The sequence below is a fragment of the Peromyscus californicus genome, unplaced genomic scaffold (assembly GCF_007827085.1).
Source record: "Peromyscus californicus insignis strain IS unplaced genomic scaffold, ASM782708v3 Scaffold_2__1_contigs__length_46816999, whole genome shotgun sequence".
Taxonomy (NCBI): domain Eukaryota; kingdom Metazoa; phylum Chordata; class Mammalia; order Rodentia; family Cricetidae; genus Peromyscus; species Peromyscus californicus.
The window spans coordinates 8,200,226-8,219,145 of record NW_026294540.1 but is presented as its reverse complement, the minus strand read 5'-3'; the positions used below and the strand labels follow the sequence as shown (position 1 = coordinate 8,219,145).

General features: G+C 51.8%; 1 protein-coding gene across 1 annotated transcript in view; it reads right to left on the bottom strand.

The window, feature by feature from the left end:
- Window positions 1-18,920, bottom strand: part of Nos1 (nitric oxide synthase 1) — a 179,697-nt gene that overhangs the window by 75,453 nt on the left and 85,324 nt on the right. Inside the window, 2 exon segments of the mRNA XM_052755171.1 lie at window positions 2,635-2,761; window positions 14,337-15,437. Of these exon segments, the coding sequence (XP_052611131.1) occupies window positions 2,635-2,761; window positions 14,337-15,046 (837 nt within the window). The 5' untranslated portion in view covers window positions 15,047-15,437.

The window sequence follows — 18,920 nt, the reverse complement described above, 5'->3', positions numbered from 1 at the left end:
GCCAAGCCCAGAGTCTCTCTCTCTTCCTATGGATCAGGATGTAGCTCTCAGCTACTGGTTCCAGTGCCTGCCTTCATGATGCATGCTCCCTGCCATGATGAAAATGGACTGAACCTCTGAAAGGGTAAGCGAGCCCCCAGTTCGATCCTTTCTTTCATGAGAGTTGCCTTGGTCATGGTGTCTCTTCACAGCAACAGAACAGTGACTAAGACACTCCCTAATAAAATAGGCCCACATATGGTTCGATAGTGTGTGTTTAAGGAAGAAACATCACTATTTTTGTGCAAAACTCTGAAACCATGACAATAAATTAAAAATCAGACTCATCTCTTAGGACAACGGACTGTACACCTGACCAACTGTGGCTGAGCCTGGATCTGGCTGGAGGCACCACTTCCTGTCCGTCTTTATCTTGGGAAGGTTTTCAGTTCACATAGTTTCATTTTTAATAAAGAAAGGAACTATAAACTTCAGTGTAGTGGTGCACACCTGTAATCTCTGCAGTTGGGAGGCAGAGGCCAGAGATTCACAAGTTCTAGGCCAGCCTGGGCTATACTTTAAAAAAGCCAAGGGCTGCTGACATAGTTCAGTGTGCAGAGCTTTGTACTTGCATAGCCCCAGGTTCCATTCTCAGGACTTCATTCTCCTACAACAAAAAGAAATTATGAAGGAGTTTTTAAAGGCCACAGTAGTTTGTTTTCTTGTCCGTGAGCAGGAGTCCCCAGTGTTCCAGTAAGGCCTTGGTTGGTTTGTTTTGCTAGGGTGGACCCAGGGCTTCCTGCTTGTTAAGCACATGCTCAGCCACTGAGCCCATCCCAGCTCCAATGTGGCTCTGATTTTTGAGAACAGTTGAATGCAGTTCATCCACAAATATTCCTGGGCGTCACCGGCTGCAGGAGAGTCAGTCAGTGGGATCGTGGAATTCCCCACTGCCCCTTCTTCCTCCTTAGCCATCAGCAGCTGCTTCTGCTGTGGCTCCGGCTTGGCTCATCCGCCTCTGAAGCCCTGCAGAAAGGCTTGGCGTCCTGGCTCAGAGGGACTGAAAGGCTCCATTTCTATTCAGGTGCCGAGAAAAGTGGGTACCACCCCTCTCTTTCAGACCTCCCATGAGTCACCCCACTCTTGCTGCTGTGGGGTAAGGGTGACTGGTAGGAGACATGGGCTCTTTCCAAGGGTCACCCTGGCCTGGCCCGTCAGCTGCCTGGGCAAGAGAGAAGTGGCTGCTGGTTGGCGGCCAAGCTGAGGCACTCTTAGAAAGGGATGGTGACTCAGCTGTCAGCACACATCTCAGCAGATTGGCAAAGACTGAAATACTTGGGAACAGATGGAGCTGGCGAGGCTGTGGGCAAACAGCCCCCCCGCCCTGCTCCTGCCACTTATCTGGTAAGATGGGTACTGCCACAGGGTTGTAAATGTAAATGACTTTTGACTCAACCTTAACACTTCTAGGAATTTTTTTTCTCTCCTAAGTCCGCTCACATGCCAAATGAGGTATCTATACAGTGCCACAGGGGATGGAGCTGCTGTCACAGCCAGAGAGTGGCCATAGCCCAAGTGTCCCGTATGAGGACTTATTCAATAGAGGACGGCATAGCCCCACACTGGAATATTATACACTTGTGAAAAAGAACCAGGCCCTCTGTACTGGCTACTTTTATGTCAACTTGACACAGGCTAAAGCTGTTGGAGATGAGGGAAGTTCAATTAAGTAAATGCTTCAATAAGATAGGGTTGTAGATGAGCCTACTGGGCATTTTCTCAATCAGTGATTGACATGGGACGGCCCCGCCTATGGTGGGTGGTGCCACCCCTCGGCTGGTTGTCCTGGGTTCCATAAGAAAGCAGGCTGAGCAAGCCACGAGGAGCAAGCCAGTCAGCAGCACCCACCCCTCCATGGCCTCTGCAGCAGCTCCTGCCTCCAGGTTCCTGCCCTGCTTGAGTTCCTGTCCTGACTTCCTTCAGTGATGATGGATTATGACCTAGAAACTGTAAAGTGAAATCAACTCTTTCCTCTCCAAGTAGCTTTGGTCCTGGTGTTTTTAATCACACCAATAGAAACCCTAATTAAGACACCTCCCCCCTTTACCTTCTCACAGGGACTTATCTCCTAGACACGTTAATACGCGAAAAAGCCAAGCCAAGTGCAGACACAATTTCATACGAAGGCATGAAAATAACACAAGTGTCATTTGTCTCTTTATACACGAGATGTTAGAACGCACAAAAAACAATCAATACTGTTGGTCTCTATGTTTGGTGTTAAGGGGAAAAAAGGTACTAGTGAGGATATTTGGTGGCTTTAGATTTTTTTTTTTTATATTTTCATACATAGCTTTAGGTTTATACATTTATAAAAATATTCAGAGTTTTATATTTTCCACGTCTTTAGAACATGGACCACAAGTGCCCTTCCTGGTAGTAACGGGAATGTAAGCTGTGGAAAAATGGCAAGTTCCCAAACACTGCCAAACACCACACACCCAGAATTGGAGCCGGTCCTCGAACCCCAGCCCCAGCCCTCCTGGCTTAGCCTCCAGGCCAATGGCTCTGGGATGCCATGCTCCCCTCCCCTCTCTCACCCCCACCCGCAAGGAGTTGTGGGAACCCAGGACGCTGCCAGTGAGGTCCACTTACCTGCTCCTTCTCTGAATACGGATTGTTGAGGACCACAGGGACGTTGCCCTTCCCCCACAGGTCATTGAAGACTCGGTCATTGTCACCGCCCAGGGGCAGGGCTTTGGGTGCCTTGCCATCCAGGTCTCTGAAAGGCAAGGGCAGGGGAGGGGAGGGTGAGGAAGACTGATAGCAGGGTGGTAGCCTTGATCTGGGAGCCCCATGTGTGTAGAGAACCCCGGCTCACTTGTAGGTCTCTCTGTGTAGCCTGTGGGCCCACACATCTTCATCAGGGACACCGTCCCCCACCCCCACCCCCACCCCAGTGCCACAGGGAAGGCAGTTCTGGGCTTGCGTGCAATGTCTGTGGCTTCAGCATGGCTGCCACATAGACATCACTCAGCCCTCCTCCCACTTCCCGGGGCGGAGAATCTGGCATCTCCCAGGTCTGTCAGCATCACTGTCATCAGGTATGTACTGGACACCCTACCCACCCAGGACAGCTCAGGATGAGGGAGGTAGGGCAAAGGATAGACGGGAGTCCTGCAGGCCGGACCCAAGACTCCTCATTCTGATCTTGACCAAGGTTTTGAGCGTCTTTAACAAGAAATCACCAGCATAGGGGACAGAGCAATGAAAATAATACCACTCAGCATGGTGTCTAGAGTTAATTAGCATTCACCACATGTCAGGCACTATACGTGTGGTTCATGAGTGTGTGTGTGTGTGTGTGTGTGTGTGTGTGTGTGTGTGTGCATGTAGAGGCCCGAGGTGAGGCTCAGGTGTTATTCCTCAGGAGTCATCCAGCTTGCCTTATGAGTCTCTCACAAGTATAGAGATCATGGATTTGATGGGACCGCAGAATAGGAAACTCCATCCATTCCCCTGCCTCTGCAGCTCCAGTGCTCAGGAGCCTTCCTTCATGTGGATTCTGGGGACCAAACCCAGGTCCTCATATTTGCAAGGCAAACCCTCTCCCAGGTGAATGGTCATCTCACCCCTTTGTGTGTGTTTGACTCATCTAACCCTTGAGATGGTCCATGGGGTGGGAGCAAGGATTAGCTGCCGCCATCACACATTCACAGATGGTGAGATGAGAGACAGAAGTGTGTGTGTGTGTGGGGGGGGGGACTGTGGAGGTTAGAGCTGCTCTCAATGCCAGAGTCCAGGATGAGATGAAAGACAAGCCTCTGGCCATGCTGGTGGGGAATTACCTTGGCTGGGTCAACTCATACGGAAAGACCCATCTTGACTGAGGGCAGGACTGTAAAAAACAACTAAAGAAAGTGAACTGAGGCCCAGCATTCATCACTCAGTGTTTCCTGACAGAGCACACAATGTGACCAGCTGCCTCAAGCTCCTGCTGCCTATGATGGACGGCAACCTAGAACTGTGAGCTACAGACCCCCACCCCTTAAGTTGCTCCTGTCACATTATTTTATCATGGCAATGGGCGAATAACTCACCCAGGGGCCAAGGTCCCAGGTGGTCAGTGGTAAAGCCAAAGCTTCCGGCTCACTGCTTGCATTTACTCTGAAGTAGAGGCTCCTAGGGCTGTCCTTATTCACCACCACCGTCACCACCATCGCCACCCTCAGAAACAAATCTCTGGCTTTCCTTTCTCATCAGGAGTAACACTACCACCAGTGACACCCTCACTGTCATAATCATGATCTTTGTCATACTGTCACCATCACTATACCATGACCACCATCACCACCACAGTCACACATCATTACCAACATCAACATCATTACCATCATCAACATAACCATTCTTGCTATAACCATCACTATCGCCACGTCATCGTCATCATCATCATCATCATCATCATCATCACCATCAGTGCTATCTAAACCATCACTAGCATCACACATCATTACCAACATCAATATCATTACCATCATCAACATAACCATTCTTGCTATAACCATCACCATCACCACATCATCGTCATCATCATCATCATAATCATCATCATCATCACCATCAGTGCTATCTAAACCATCACTAGCATTTTGACCATCACCATGCTCATGACATCATCATTACCATCATCACATCACCATCACTGGTACCCAAACCATCATATCACTATCATCTTCATCATCACCATGGTCATCATCACTATCATCGCCATCCTCACTGTGCGGTGGCTTGAAAGAAAATGGCCCGCAAAAGGAGTGGCACTATTAGGAGGTGCGGCCTTGTTGGAGGAGGTGTAACACGGTGGGGATGGGCTTTGAGGTCTCCTGTGCTCAAGCTCTGCCCAGTGTCACAGTTCACTTCCTGTTGCCTGTGGATCAAGATGTAGAACTCTCAGCTCCTCCTCCAGCGCCATGTCTGCCTGCATGCCACCATGTTTCCCACCATGATGATAATAGACTAAATCCCTGAACTGTAAGCCCCACAAATTAAAAGCTTTCCTTTATAAGAGTTGCTGTGGTCATGGTGTCTCTTCACAGCAACAGAAACCCTAAGACATTCATCATCACCATCATTGCTATCTAAGCCATCACTGTCATCTTGACTATCATCATCATCACCATCATTGCTACTATAACCATCAACGCTACGATCACCATGACCATCACCATTTCCTCGCCTTCTTCACCATGACGACGACCACCACCTTCGCTCTAACCACTACCAGCATCACAATAAGAATCACACGAGAAAGGTGAGGTCCAGATACAGAAAGCCATTAGCTCATGTCACACAGTCCTCAACCACAGGCTTGTGCCTGACTCCAGAATGGAATCGCTAGCATGGGAAGCCCCATTGGCTTCCTGCCCTTTCTTCTGATCGGCCCAGGCTAAGGCTATGCCAGCAAGGCCCTATAGGGTAGCCAGCCTCACAGATGAAGACTGGACCACGTTACCCAGGCGCCTATGTCACCTCTGTCCTTTCCTGTGAGGGCTGCTCTCCTGTTCCCCTCTATTTATCTACCTTGCATCCAACTGCAGATGTACTTTATTGTCATACCCCATCCCCAACTTCAAGCCACTCAGCAACTTTGTGTCCCCTGTGGGTATTGGTTGTGGGCATGGGGGCTGTCCCTTGTCTAGCTCTCTGTGCTAACCTTCTTAGCTTTGGGGACTCCCCCCACCCCCGACCAGGTCTGTGTGGATTGTCATTTGGGAGGAATCAGGAGCTGGGAGGCTGGTTCTGGGTGCACGGCCCTGAGTGATTCCGCTTCGCACTGCTCCGATGGGGCCAGCCCACGCCTCCGAGCTGGGTTTCTCCTGGACCCTCCGGCCCATGGCTCAGCCACTTTTCTTCTTCTGCTGGGTGAGGATTACGTCATCAGAGGGAACATTCTGTCTCACCCTCTTTAAAATGTCACCAAAGCGTCCCTAGAGTGGTTCTCGATGGCCAGCATTTCCCAAGTCAACGGACTACCTGTGCAGCAATTAACGAGGGAACGGGCTGTGGAGAGCCGCTTCAAATGTCACTCAGCTCCATTTCAGCTCTGTTGTTCCTGAGCTGACGGCGTCATGTGACCACAAATGGGGGCCTCAGCAGACAAAGGAAGAGGTTAATGCATTTGGGGACGTCTGTAGTGTACCAGGTACTTGTACACAGTTATTTCATCTCATTTCAACAGCCATTCACTGCTCTTGGTTTCAGACGAGAGAGCAGAGCCCAGAGAGGTGATGTGTGTTCCCTAGAGGCCCACAGCTTGAAGCCGAGGTATAAGGCGAGGTCTGGTGGCTGGCTGTTAGCTCACATCCCTTCTGAGATTACAAAAAGGGCCGGGAGTGGGGAGGAAAGACAAGTTAAGATACTTGGATTCTCAGCGACAGGTGACAGAGCAAGAGCCCCAGCATTTGTGAGGTCCATCACCTAGGCAACTGAGGTGGGTCCTCTTGTGGCCTTGCAGGAAGGAGCTCACAGGTTTAACATCTATTTATTTTTGTGTTTTTCCTCCCTTCCTTTCTCCTCTTCCTTCTCCTCCTCCTCCTTCTTTCTTCTTCTTCCTTTTCTTCCTCCTCCTCCTTATCCTTCTCCTCCTCTTCTCCTTCTCTTTCTTCTTCTGTTATGAACAACTTTGTTCAAAGAATGCACTTGGATGGGTTGTCTAACACATGCTGATTTTAGAATCACATATGATGAGCAGGAGATGGACATTTTTAGTATGGAGCCCAGGGAATGTCAGAGCTGAGCTATCTGATCTCCATGAACTCAGGACAAATTCAGGAGTAGACCCCCTGACCCCACAGCCTGTAGGAGAGGAGCTGTGGAGGACCTGGTACCCCGGGGTTCATCTGCAAGATGAGGGCTCTTGAAGCATCCCATGGGGTCTGCTCACAATGGCACCCAGGTAGCATCCACAGTGGGGACTGGGTAAACCAGGTCTGTCCCTTGGCTTTGCTTATTAAGTCAGGTGAGTCTGGACATGGAACCAGCCCCAGTGTGTCCCTTGTCACATGAGGACTAATGACAGCATGGATAATGACGGAGCGAGAGAACCCTCCTGGCACGGGGCTGGGGGAACCGGCTAGTGACTCTCCGACACTCTCCATCCTTTGTTCACAGCCTCATCAGATGGGACAAAGAGACTTCCAGTCCTTCAGGGTCTTGGTCACTGTCCAGGTGATAGTCAGCCACGATGGACATGCTTTCCGCCTGGACCATCTGATATGGTCACTAGTCACACATGGCCACTAGACACTTCTGAAGTACAGGTGTGCAGTCAATATGGTTAGATTCCCATAATTCCTGACCCCGATCTCCACTCTCTCCTCCTCTGTGTGCCCTTTTGCCCACCCCCAGTCGAGTGCTGCCTTTGCTCACCCTTCAAAGCCTATGGGACACCCACCTCTGCTGGGTACTGCATGAGGTCATGTGTATACAAGGCCCAGCACACAGTCAGCACAAACAAGACACTAACTACAATGACGTTCCTGAACAACCAAGGAAGCTGCAGCTCAGAGAGATTGGGTCACTTGTCCAAGGGCACATACCCAGTGAGAGAAGTTTGCAAAGCTGTTTTTTTTTCTCTTAAACCTGGGCATCCTGGGGTATGGGGGTTACACAGCAGACTCTGGAGGTGCATCTGGCTAAATCACATACTCATGAAGAGTTGTGAGCATTTTCTCAAAAAATTAAATTAAAAAATATATTTGAGTGTATGAGAGAGAGAGAGAGAGAGAGAGAGAGAGAGAGAGAGAGAGAGAGAATGAATCACAGCATGTGTGTGGAGGTCAGAGGAAAACTTACAGGAGTCTATTCTCCCATAGCCTGGCGATCAAACTCAGGTCAACAAGGCAGCAAGCACCTTTATCCACACTGCTGACTTGCTGGGCCCAGAACTTTAAATTAGGTGCTAGACACTCCCTGTTAACGAAGTGAGAGCATTGACTCCATCCACTGGGTAAATGCAGGCTTGGTGATGGTTTTTTATTTCCCCTGTGGGTGGGGGTCGGGGTGGGGGTGGGGATACTAGGAGCCCACTGACGTAGGTTGTCTCTTGACTTCTGGCAAGGGCAGATGAATGACTTTATTTGGTCATTACTCATGGGTCCAGGGCCTGCCTGCCCAGCTGCTTCGAATTGCCTTGATGTAGTTGGAACTGTCTGGGCCTCAACTGTGGAGGTGTGGAGCCAGAGACCTCCTTGTAGTGGGCTTAGTCCCAGGCCTTGAGGGTTGGTGAGCTTCCTGCCTCATCCCGTGACACACCTCATGATGTGACAAAGATATCCGTGGACACTGTGCTGAGATGCACCCTAGCTACGCACTATGTCAGCATCCTGAACCTGGCGGTCTTCAGCACAGGGTATTTGGGAATCTCTCACAGAACGCACAGACGGGTAGCCTAGTCTGACTCCTCAGAAAGTTCAAATGTCAGACCACCGGCCAAGCCTGGGGACCTGGCAGGGAACAGGTGTGTCAGGCCTGTGTGCCAGGCTCTGGGAAGGTAGAGGCAGTTACCAGACGATGGGGCTATTGCGGAGCAGCTGGCCTTGGCATAAAGCCTGCCCCAGCTTTCCATGGATGTGTTGGCTAACTCGTTCCCATCCTCCTTGCCCTGCGCTAGCTTTTCATTGCTACCTCGACCTGGTCTCAGACGCTGGGGGCCGAGTTAATACAAAGACCCCATGTTTATGGAGGTGGGATGTGGCAGCCTTGGCCAAGCTTTCACCTTGGTTTCAGCAGGGTGCTGTCACCCTGATGGGGAGGTCTTGTTAAACAAATTCAGAGGTTTTTCTATTTTGAGACAGGCCAAGGCTGGCTTTAAATTCACTGAGTAGTCAAGGATGACCTTGAACTTCTGAGCCTCTTGCTCTACCCCGAGTGATAGGATTACGGTATAGGTCATCACACCTGGTTTACAAGACATGGAGCTGAAGCAAGGACTCTGCGCATGCTAGGAAAATACTCTACACCCTCAGTCATTCTTTTTATTTTTTCAGACAGCCTTACTACATTGCCCAGGCTGGCTTCAGAGTTGCCACCCTTGGGCCTCAGCTCTCCTAGGTCTTGAAATTACAGAGTAGGCTGTAAAGTTTGCTTTTGAGAACAGGAATCCTACAAGGAATGCTGAAGATGGGAAAGAGAGGTGGGGCGCTGAGGCTCGGTCATCACCGTGACTCTAATTAGTGATACCCTCAAGATGGGCAGGACCCTTAAGCCTAAACCTGCAAGAGTAGGTAAGTAAAGAAATTGGGGGTAATAGGCTGGGTTTGGATGTCAGAGGACAGGAGAGTTCCTATGCGTTGACGCAACATCCATCCTGTCCCACTTGGAGTGTGTGAACAGCCAGCCTGACTGGATACACAGCACAGATGCTCTCAGTATCCTTAGGGGCTACGTTTCTGAAGAACAGTTATGTCTGGAAGGTGGTTCAGTGAGTAAAGTACCTGTGTGCAAGTGTGAGGACCTTTGTGTAAGCATGAGGACCTTAATGCAAGTCTGAGGACCTGAGTTTGATCCTCGGAGCTCACATAGAAAGCTCCTCCCACTGTTTACCCTGCATCCCTTAGAGCCTTCCTTTACCCCTTTGAACCCTTCATGCTGGTCCCTGCCTCAGGATCTCTGTTCCCACCCTACCTTCTTGTCAGGCTGCCCTCATCCCCAGCTTTCACATGACTGGCACCTCTGTCTTCCCCCGCCTAACATTCTCCTCACTCCTGAGCAACTTCCCCCCAAATCTCTGGCCTATTTCCTCCCCTGGCATGAGTCACTGGGAGAGATGACGGCAAACGTCTATTTGTCTATTCTTCATGTCTCTGATGTGACTCGGGGAGGGGAGAGCTCCCCCAGCAAGTCTCCAGCTCTGAGAGCAGAACCAGGGGCAAGAGTGTGTTTGCTCAAAACTTCACTGGGTGGAAGGCGGCGAGAAGCCCGCTGGGGACAGGTCAGTTTTGAGGAGGTAAGACACGTGAGTGAGTTCTTCCACAGCTCATTCAGGATGAAGGGCTGAGTGTCCAAGTGACAAGACAGAAAGGGGGCAAGGCAGGGAAGGACAGATTGGGGAAGACATGTGTGTCTGATGAGAGGAAGAAGGGAAGTCGCTCTGGGTTGTGGCGGGGAAGTTTGTGGGAGAGCTTTTGCAGTCCCATTCAGAGGTCTGTGTGCAACGTGCACCAACCCAGGCAGCCTGGAGCCAGCCCAGCTCAGGGTCACTCTGAGGTCACACATGCTCTCTCTCTCTCTCTCTCTCTCTCTCTCTCACACACACACACACACACACACACACACACACACATGCAGGTGTAAGCAAGAGGACCTGTGTGCAAGCGCAAGGACCTTCATGCATGTGCATGTGTGTGTGAACATGTGTGTGCACGTGTGTGTGTGTGTGTGTGTGTGTGTGTGTGTGTGTGTGTGTGTGTGTGAAGGTCACTGGGAACTCTCCAATTAAGCAGGACCTGCTGATCACTTTCCCCACTGAGCATCTCCTCTGCCCCATCTTGGGTACCTTGGTAAGCAAACACTAATGAACTACATAAAAACAGGCCAGTCACCTTGCCCTGCTACAGGAAGAACGGATCTGGGATCCTGGCTCTTCCATGATGATGGCTGGAAGGTTGGGAAACCCGCAGAACCCATCAGAGAGGCTCTTCCGTAACTCAGGAGGCCCTTCTTCCCATCTAGAAAGATGACAAACCTTGGTCATCTTGCCCTACATTATTTACCCCAAGCCAGAGCAACTTCAAGGTTTCAGTTTCCCTTCCAGACTCAGATGAAATATTCTGACAGCTTCAGACACCCAGTGGCCGGTAGCCAAATGCACTGTGGACAACAAGTCCATCTATCTATGAGGCCACAGAGGTCAAGAGCACAGTCGGGGGCCTGAGTCTGGTTTGGTGGCTTGCTAGCTGTGTGGCCCGGGATAAACGACAGAACCTCTTTGAACCCTGCTTAATTCATCATGGAAATGGGACAATTTTAGGAAGGAAACGGGATTGACAGAGAGAGTGGGAGTGGTCAGCAGAGATGGGCATACGACACAATCCTCGAACCCAGGCTTGCCACACAGTGGGTGCCCTGCGTATTGCCCCCCCCCCACCCCCCCGCAGCTGTTTCTTTTGTCCTTTTAACTCCAGACACTTATCGAGAGGCTTGTAGGTTACATGCAGGGCTGTGTGACCCTGGCTAGGTGGCTTCGGCTCTCTGATCCTCAGTTTGTTCACTTAGAAAAACCGGGCTGAAGCCGCGTGCCCTACTTCTCCGGCAACATTTACATGACCTCTGAAGGGGTGTGTAGGGACTGACCGAGGGCCTCGCAGAAGTGAACGGGGGAGGGGGGGGCAGGTTTTCTGATCATAGGGCCGGGATGACCGGCTGTTCCAGATGGATGCTGGCCCAGGGACCTTGGCCTCCTTAGAACCCTGCCTCAGGGCAGCAAGCTGAGCCACCTTGGTATCCCCTGACACTTTTTAAAGTGACCGCTCTCAAATACAGAAGGTACCGGAAGTCTGTGTTTGCAGTCTCCTGGGACCACTTGGCTCCTGGGGGTGAGGGGATTTGGCTGCCATTCTAGAGTAGCACATCACCTTTGGTCCCCACTAACCCCAGTGATGGAGCAGAAAGCTAAGTCCACTCACAGCAGGAATGAAGGGCAGCAGAACCAAGACAGGGAGCGCCCTGTACTAGCAAGTGGCTGATGCTCCGGGTAGCCTTAGGAGTCACTGGCTGATGAGTGTACCCTGGATGTGGGATCTGGGTACAGAACCAAGTGGCTCAGTGTGGTAACCATTCATTCACCCTCCAAGTTGCCAGTGACAATCCTCAGCCCCAAACGGCATCTGGTCAGGGAGGTCAACGGGAGTATAAGATATTCCCCATAGCTGTGCGCACCAAGGGTCCCTGATGGTCTCAGGGATGCCACTGTGAGACTGACCCCAAGGACAATGTGACACCGACGCTGGCGTTTGATTTCAGCCCCCAGGAGGCGGTGTGACAGTGGGGTGGGGGGACATTCTGGGCTGTTGCTCTCTGCGTTCAGGGGTGTTCCTGACATTGTAGAGGTGGTACCATGTGGGGACCGAGGGACATGCCATGCCAAGGATAAGCTCCCCCTAAGGAGCCAGGCCCTCAATAAGCACAGGACCTTCCATGTAGATGGAAAGCAGGCAGAAATTCCTGGGCTCTGCCGTATGATACCGAGGGCTTTGATCTTCCATGTGTGAGTCCATAGAAACTGGGAGTTACCAAGCGAAGCCAGACTAACCTGCTGTCTCATTGGAAACTGCTCATTTCAGAAAATTGTATCACAAACCCTGACACCACTGTGGCCCTTGGGATACCAAGATGACACATCTATATCCTTCTGTATCTGATGCTCCTGTGTGTGTAACAGTTCTGGGGTCAGGCACACACCTTTGGCCTGCTGGCTGAGGTCCCACTGTCGATGGCTGGCTCTCTCTTTAGGAGATGGACACTGTCCTGTGTATCACAGTCAGGACATGGAGTGTCTGAAAATGTCGAGTAGGGGGCCGGGCTCTATCAACCCTACGCTAGCTTCCGGCTAGTAAGGTGGTCTTGGGTACAACATGAGCATAAGCCGCCAAGCTAGGGGAACGGGTGTCGTTAAGAAATGTCACCCGTTCCCTAGAACCTGTTCCTCGGATTGGCTCTCCAGGGCTCTGAGCCTTCCTGGGCAGCTTTCTCTCAAACCTCAGCTCATCTACGACTTTTGGCTAAGACACTCGGCATGTGCAAGGTAGATCTAGGCAGTCAGAGGGAGGACCACAATGGGCGAGAGACTGTACGGAGCCACCCCCAAGTCAGAAAAAATGGGTCCAGGGGCAGTGTCCTATGTCACACTGGCTGTGTCTCCTTGGAGAAAGACAGACAGGCGATGGTTTCTACGGAACAGAGTATGGAGTTTTGTTTACAGTCCTCTTTTTGCTCCGTAACTACCCCAGCACCCCATGTTCTGGAAGTCAGCCATGCTCATCACTTACACATACCACTAGCATTATACCAAGAACTCTATATTCTAGGTGGCACCTTTGTGTCCCTTCAAGTGTCACCTGAGGGACAGGATCAAATCAGCCACATGACAGGGGGTGGGGGGAGTACCCAGCACTCACTGTGGGTCTTCCGGGGAGTACCCAGCACTCACTGTGGGTCTTCCGGGGAGTACCCAGCACTCATTGTGGCTCTTCCAGAGGAGGACCCACATCATATGGAGTTTGGGAGTGCAAGACTGCCTGAAATAGAACCCAAGGGGTCCTTCTATCCGCAGCCTCCGGCTCAGCTGCAAATCCAAGTCAAATGTATGAGACATGGATCCATCCGCTGGGCAGCGGCCACTGGCCAGGGACTCCACCACACCAGCTAGGACAGAGTCTCGTGGAAAACCCCCTGAACTTGTCTTCTGCCGAGGAACAGGGTTAGTTGACTAGGACCAGCTCGTGTCATGCACACAACAGAGACAACTCCGGAGTCCGGGCGCACCGCACGGCTTCAGTGAGTGCCGCAGATGCGTGCCGAGTTTGAATTCTGAGTGGCCCCATCCCTGTCTTCGTAGCATGGAGCAGGGCTACTGGGTTTGATGGCGGGAGAGGCATAGGGAATTCCCTAACTGCGGGACACACAACTCTGACTGCCAGGGCCAGCTGTTCTTTCCTCCCTCAGATGGAGCTGGCAACACCCACAGTTCTGCCGGATCCCTTTCATCAGAGACTCCCAAAGCAGCGGTTTGGTGAACAAGAGGGGTCATTTCCAGTACTGGAGGGTCTACACCCAGGGTCCAAGACTGGAAGACTGTGGTTTAGGGCGTTGGACTAGTTCTGCGGCCTTTCCCTCTCCTCGAAAACCTCCCTTGTCCATAGCTGGCTACGGAGAAGAGAGAGCAGAGTGGGTTTTAGAATCCAGCTCTCCCCTGCTCTCCTTCCCAGGATCATGGCACGAGCTACCTGCCCGGGGAGCTGTGTGCACGTGCCTCTCAATCCCTAGTCAATATCAACAAAGCCATTTCCACCTCTCTCAATCCCACCCTTGACACATCCCACCTTATGGGACTCCGGGAGCTCTCACGGGACAAACACGTGAAGACACAATTCCCCGGACCATGGTTATTAATGACTCCGCGTTTCACGGCAAGAGCCGCGTCTTCAAAGGGATGTCTGCTCACCTCACATGACTAGGATCTCCAGGGAGAGATGAAGGGTGGCCAAGCCATGTGGGTGGGCAGGCTGGCTCCTGGGTTGCCAGGTGGAGCCTCTGCATGCACACCTCCACACGAGCACACACTTTGTGTAGCTTACCTGTCCACCTGGACTCCTGTGTCTTTCATCTCTGCTTTGGCTGGTCCCCCTCTGCTGACTGCTTTGCCTCCGCTATTGAGGAGGCTCAGCACAGGCTCTATCTCTTTGAGCAGTTCATCATGGTCTCCACTGTCCTGGAGACCGGCCTTGGTGCTTTTCATTGTAGGGTCAATGGCCAGACCATTAGCCTGGGAGACTGAGCCAGCTTCCTGTCCATTGCCTTGGGCATGCTGAGGCCCATTACCTGGACCTGCGACCCTGCCTACTGCTAATGGCTGGTCTTTGCTGGCTGACGGTTGGTGGGACAGATCGACGGCTTTGGTGGGGGCACCCAGGGGCTGGGTCACCCGGATGGTCTTGGGGGTTCCATCCCCTGTGAAGGTGGTCTCCAGGTGTGTAGTGAAGCCCTCAGGGCCCCTCAGAATGAGGACCACGTGGGTCTCAGAGGCAATGCCTCTGAGTACCTCCAGGGCGCTGTCATAGCTGAGGTCCACCAGGGGCCGGCCATTGACGGCGAGAATGATGTCTCCGGCTTGGATGAGGCCGCTCTGCTCCGCAGCACCCCCTCGAATCAGATCTGAGATGATCACGGGTGGCCTGCTGACCCGTTCCTTCACCAGGAAGCCCAGACCCCCGACTTTGCGTTTGAAGAGACGGACAGAAATGACATTGGGTTGGATCTGTTGAACCCCAAATGTGTGTTCTTCCATGGTGCCTGTGTCCTTTGGAAGACCTCCAGGCTAAGATGGACTCTTGCAGGAGACCTGAGCTGCTCCGGAAAAAAAAAAGAGCTGGTTACAGAATTTCAGTCGCCTCTGTCTTTGACGTCAACTTGGCGTCACCGGCTCATTGCCATTCAGCCTTGGGTGGCATGATTTCATGTGTCCCCACCTCCTTCCTTGTTCTCTAAGGAAGCCAATGTCGACCAGGCAGACGTCAGGAGCGGTGAAGGGCTGTGTCCCCAAGCAACAGGTCAGGAGGACTGGAGGCTTGCTGCGTCTTATGACCAGGTCTAAAGTGACACACAAGCATGGGGACTAGTCTCTGGGCATCTTGGTCACCAGCTTGTCAAATGCGGATGTGATATAGGGGTTCCTGGATCTGATGAGTAGAAAAAGAAGAGAATGGATGAGGAGACAGAAGGAGAGAGTGGAGCAGGGTACCCCATACCTCAGAACTAGGATGGAAAACACTGAGTCACGGACGCCTGGGGTGCTGACACTGGCCTTCCTCGAGTGGACACCCACCTTTGCCAGTTAGCAGTGGCTACCTGGCTTTATCCCTGCCATCAAAGCCCTCAGAGACCAAACAGCCTCCCTGGGGACACCTCAGCCAAGATGGCCAGGCAACCCTAGAGACCCAAGGGTAAGAATTCTCAACCTTTCATCTTTCCCAGCATGGGAGCCACGGTTCTGACTTGTCACACTGTCCTCGGTGCCCTGGGTTTTGCACACAGTTCCCATTCACAGCTCAGAAGCTCCTCCAGCACCAATCTTTGGGCTCCCCACTCTGGAACCTCCTCTCCAACCTCCACCTCCACCATCACCAAGAACAAAACCCACTGGATAGATACAGAGGCTGCATTAATGGTACCATGGACAGAGGATTCCAACTGACCCCGTTCCCCCCAGCCGGTTCACTCCTTATTATCTCGTTTCCGTTTCAAAAATAGACACTTTGCCATGCTACGAAGACTTCCAACACAAAGAGCTAGGTCCACACAAAGGTCTGGAGTACATTTGTTCCCCCACATACCACATGAAAAACCCCAGTGAGGGAATATGAAGAAGACAGACTGTGACCCTCTGGGCTTAGTAATGGCACATAATACGCTCAATCAATATCCACTGACGGGAGACTAACATGGGAGTTTTCTGAATGCATCTGTTCTCAACAGTTATTTTTTTCCTCCTTTGATGTCCACAGACACCCATCCCTAGACCTGGAGCCCCAACTTGAAAGAAGTCTCAGTGCCTGGTCCAAGGTCACATAGAGCGGTCGGCCGGGGGACAGACCAGCTTCCTTTTCAAGCCTGAACTTCGAAACTTACCCGATAATGACTTCCGATGCATATGTCCACAGATCCATATTTAAATTCTCTAAAATGCTGTCCGTTTTCAAAGCATCAGTTGTCCCAGGGTAGGGACTTGGGGTGATGCTTACAGCGTCAAAGGCCAGCAGGGGCCAAGCTAGAGCGTGGTAGTAGCTCGGATCAGGCAAGTGCAAAGAGCTGAGTGTATGGGAAGCTGTGGGCTGTGACAGGTAATCTGTTAGTGGTGGGTTGGGTGGGGATCGGGGGGGGGGAGGACAAGCCAATCCTTACATCCATTTCTCTCCTCCCCTCCAAGCCCCGGTTCTACCCATACCCCTAGACTCTTCTTTATAGCATTCTCGCCATGCCTTAGCACAAGGAGGGCCACCCATCTGCCGGCGTGACTAACAAACCCAAACCTTGCCTCCTCTTGCTTTTAGTACCTTCCCAGGGCCACCCCAGGGCTGAGCCAGCAGACACAAGTGCCCACTGCCTCCGAGAACAGGAGCTGACTACAGAGGTCCCCCCTGCCTTTCAGAGGAGGTCCCCTTTCCCCCCACCAGGGCCCCTTGAAGGAGGCTGGTTAGTGTTTTTGCAGCTTGCATTACGTAACCCCACCAGCCGCTCTGTGTGGGTTGGGGAGTAACGAATCCCTGGCCCAGCCCGGGCTGCTTTCTCCATCTGGCGCGGCTCTGTGTGTGTGTTTCTCTCTGTGTATTCATGCATCGCCCTCACGCTGTGGCATTTCTCTGCTGTGTGTGGCCCTGGTGTCAGTAGCCTGAGTATGTTTTAGCATCTTGCTGCCTAGGCTCTGGTGTGCAGGGCAAAGCACCCAGGATCGCCATGCTCTTCCTTGTCTAGAAAGACGGGTTCTCTCTCTCGCTTCCTTAGCTCTCCATAAGTGCTCCATCTTCTGGGGACCAAACTCCAGCCAAAGGTGGAGACAGCTGGGGCTCTAGAGCTCTCTCCAGGGTCCACATTTGGCTCTGGGCTCCATTCTTTAATGGGAGAAGGGTCTGGAAGGGGAGGCAAGGATCCCAAGCTCACTCATTATAAACCCTGGCTTAGACCTGACCTTAGTAAAGGACAGAGTGTGGACCTGGCCTTTGGTGTGCCTTGATTAAAATGAAACGAACCAGAAACAAAGCATGTCACAGTGTCTCCCACTGTCAGCCATGCTCAGCTTGCCCTCTGTCTCTGTAATCTTCTAGAAACAGGTGGGGCTCTTGGCAGGTGCCTGGTAAACTAGGATCCATCCTTCCTTCCCTCCCTCCCTCCCTCTCTCCTTTTCTTCATGTGGTACAGGGAGTGGAATCCAGGGCTTCATGTATATACTAGACTATATCCCTTCTTTTTTTTTTTTTTTTTTTTTTTTTTTTTTTTTTTGGTTTTTCGAGACAGGGTTTCTCTGTGCAGCTTTGCGCCTTTCCTGGGACTCACTTGGTAGCCCAGGCTGGCCTCGAACTCACAGAGATCCGCCTGGCTCTGCCTCCCGAGTGCTGGGATTAAAGGCGTGTGCCACCACCGCCCGGCCTATATCCCTTCTTAATTTTTATTTTGAGACAGGGTCTGCTGAAGTTGCCCAGGCTGAACTTGAACTCTCTCAGTAGTCCAGGCAGGCCTTGAACTTGCCATGCTCCTGCCTCAGTAGCTGGGATTACAGGCCTGAGCTGCTACTCCCGGCACCTGTCACAGTCTTAACCCCACAGTGACCTGGCTTTTTTTTTTCTTCTACCTAGAAGACCCATTCCATCTGCCATCATGTCTTGTTCTTAGCCTGAGCAGAGTCACGTTCACCTGTCCCTCCTTTGCAGGTAGACACGTGAAACTTCGTAGGGACGTTTATGTGTCACACTTTGCAAACATCCAGGTCCCCCGAGTCTCTGAGGCCTGGCTCTGTGTTTCTGAGCGGGCTTCCTGTTTGCTCTGAGCCTCATTTCCTTTATCTGTAAAATGGTTTCTTAGTAGCAACCACCTGCCTGATTAACCCGGGGAATTCAACAGGCATAGAAAACACAGGGACAGCCATGCCACGGAGAGGAACATCCCTCAGAAAAACCCGCCTCTGGTTATTATTATATAACACGGTGATTTGGACTCCCTGGATTTTAATCAGTACGGTTTGGTATTTTGTCTTTTGTTCCCCCTCAATCACAGTCCTTCTGTGACATCTCTAAGGGCACCCTTCCCTGCAAAGGGCACTAAGGGCTCTCACCTGGTCCCTTCGAGAGCGTCATCTACAGGGATGGAGGGAGGGAGGGAGGGAGGGAGAAGGAGGGGGAGAGGGGGAGAGGGGGAGAGGGGGAGAGGGAGAGAGGGAGAGAGGGGAGAGAGAGAGAGAGAGAGAGAGAGAGAGAGAGAGAGAGAGAGAGAGAGAGAGAAGCTAGGCTGACCGTCCTGCCAAGTTGCTGCCACTTTTGGGAGCTGGGATTCTAAACAAATCTCTCTCAATCTCCCTCCCCCCCCTCTCTCACACACACACACACATGCACACACATATGCACGCACATACACAGTACGTACCATGGAAACCACACTTGGACATGAGCCCC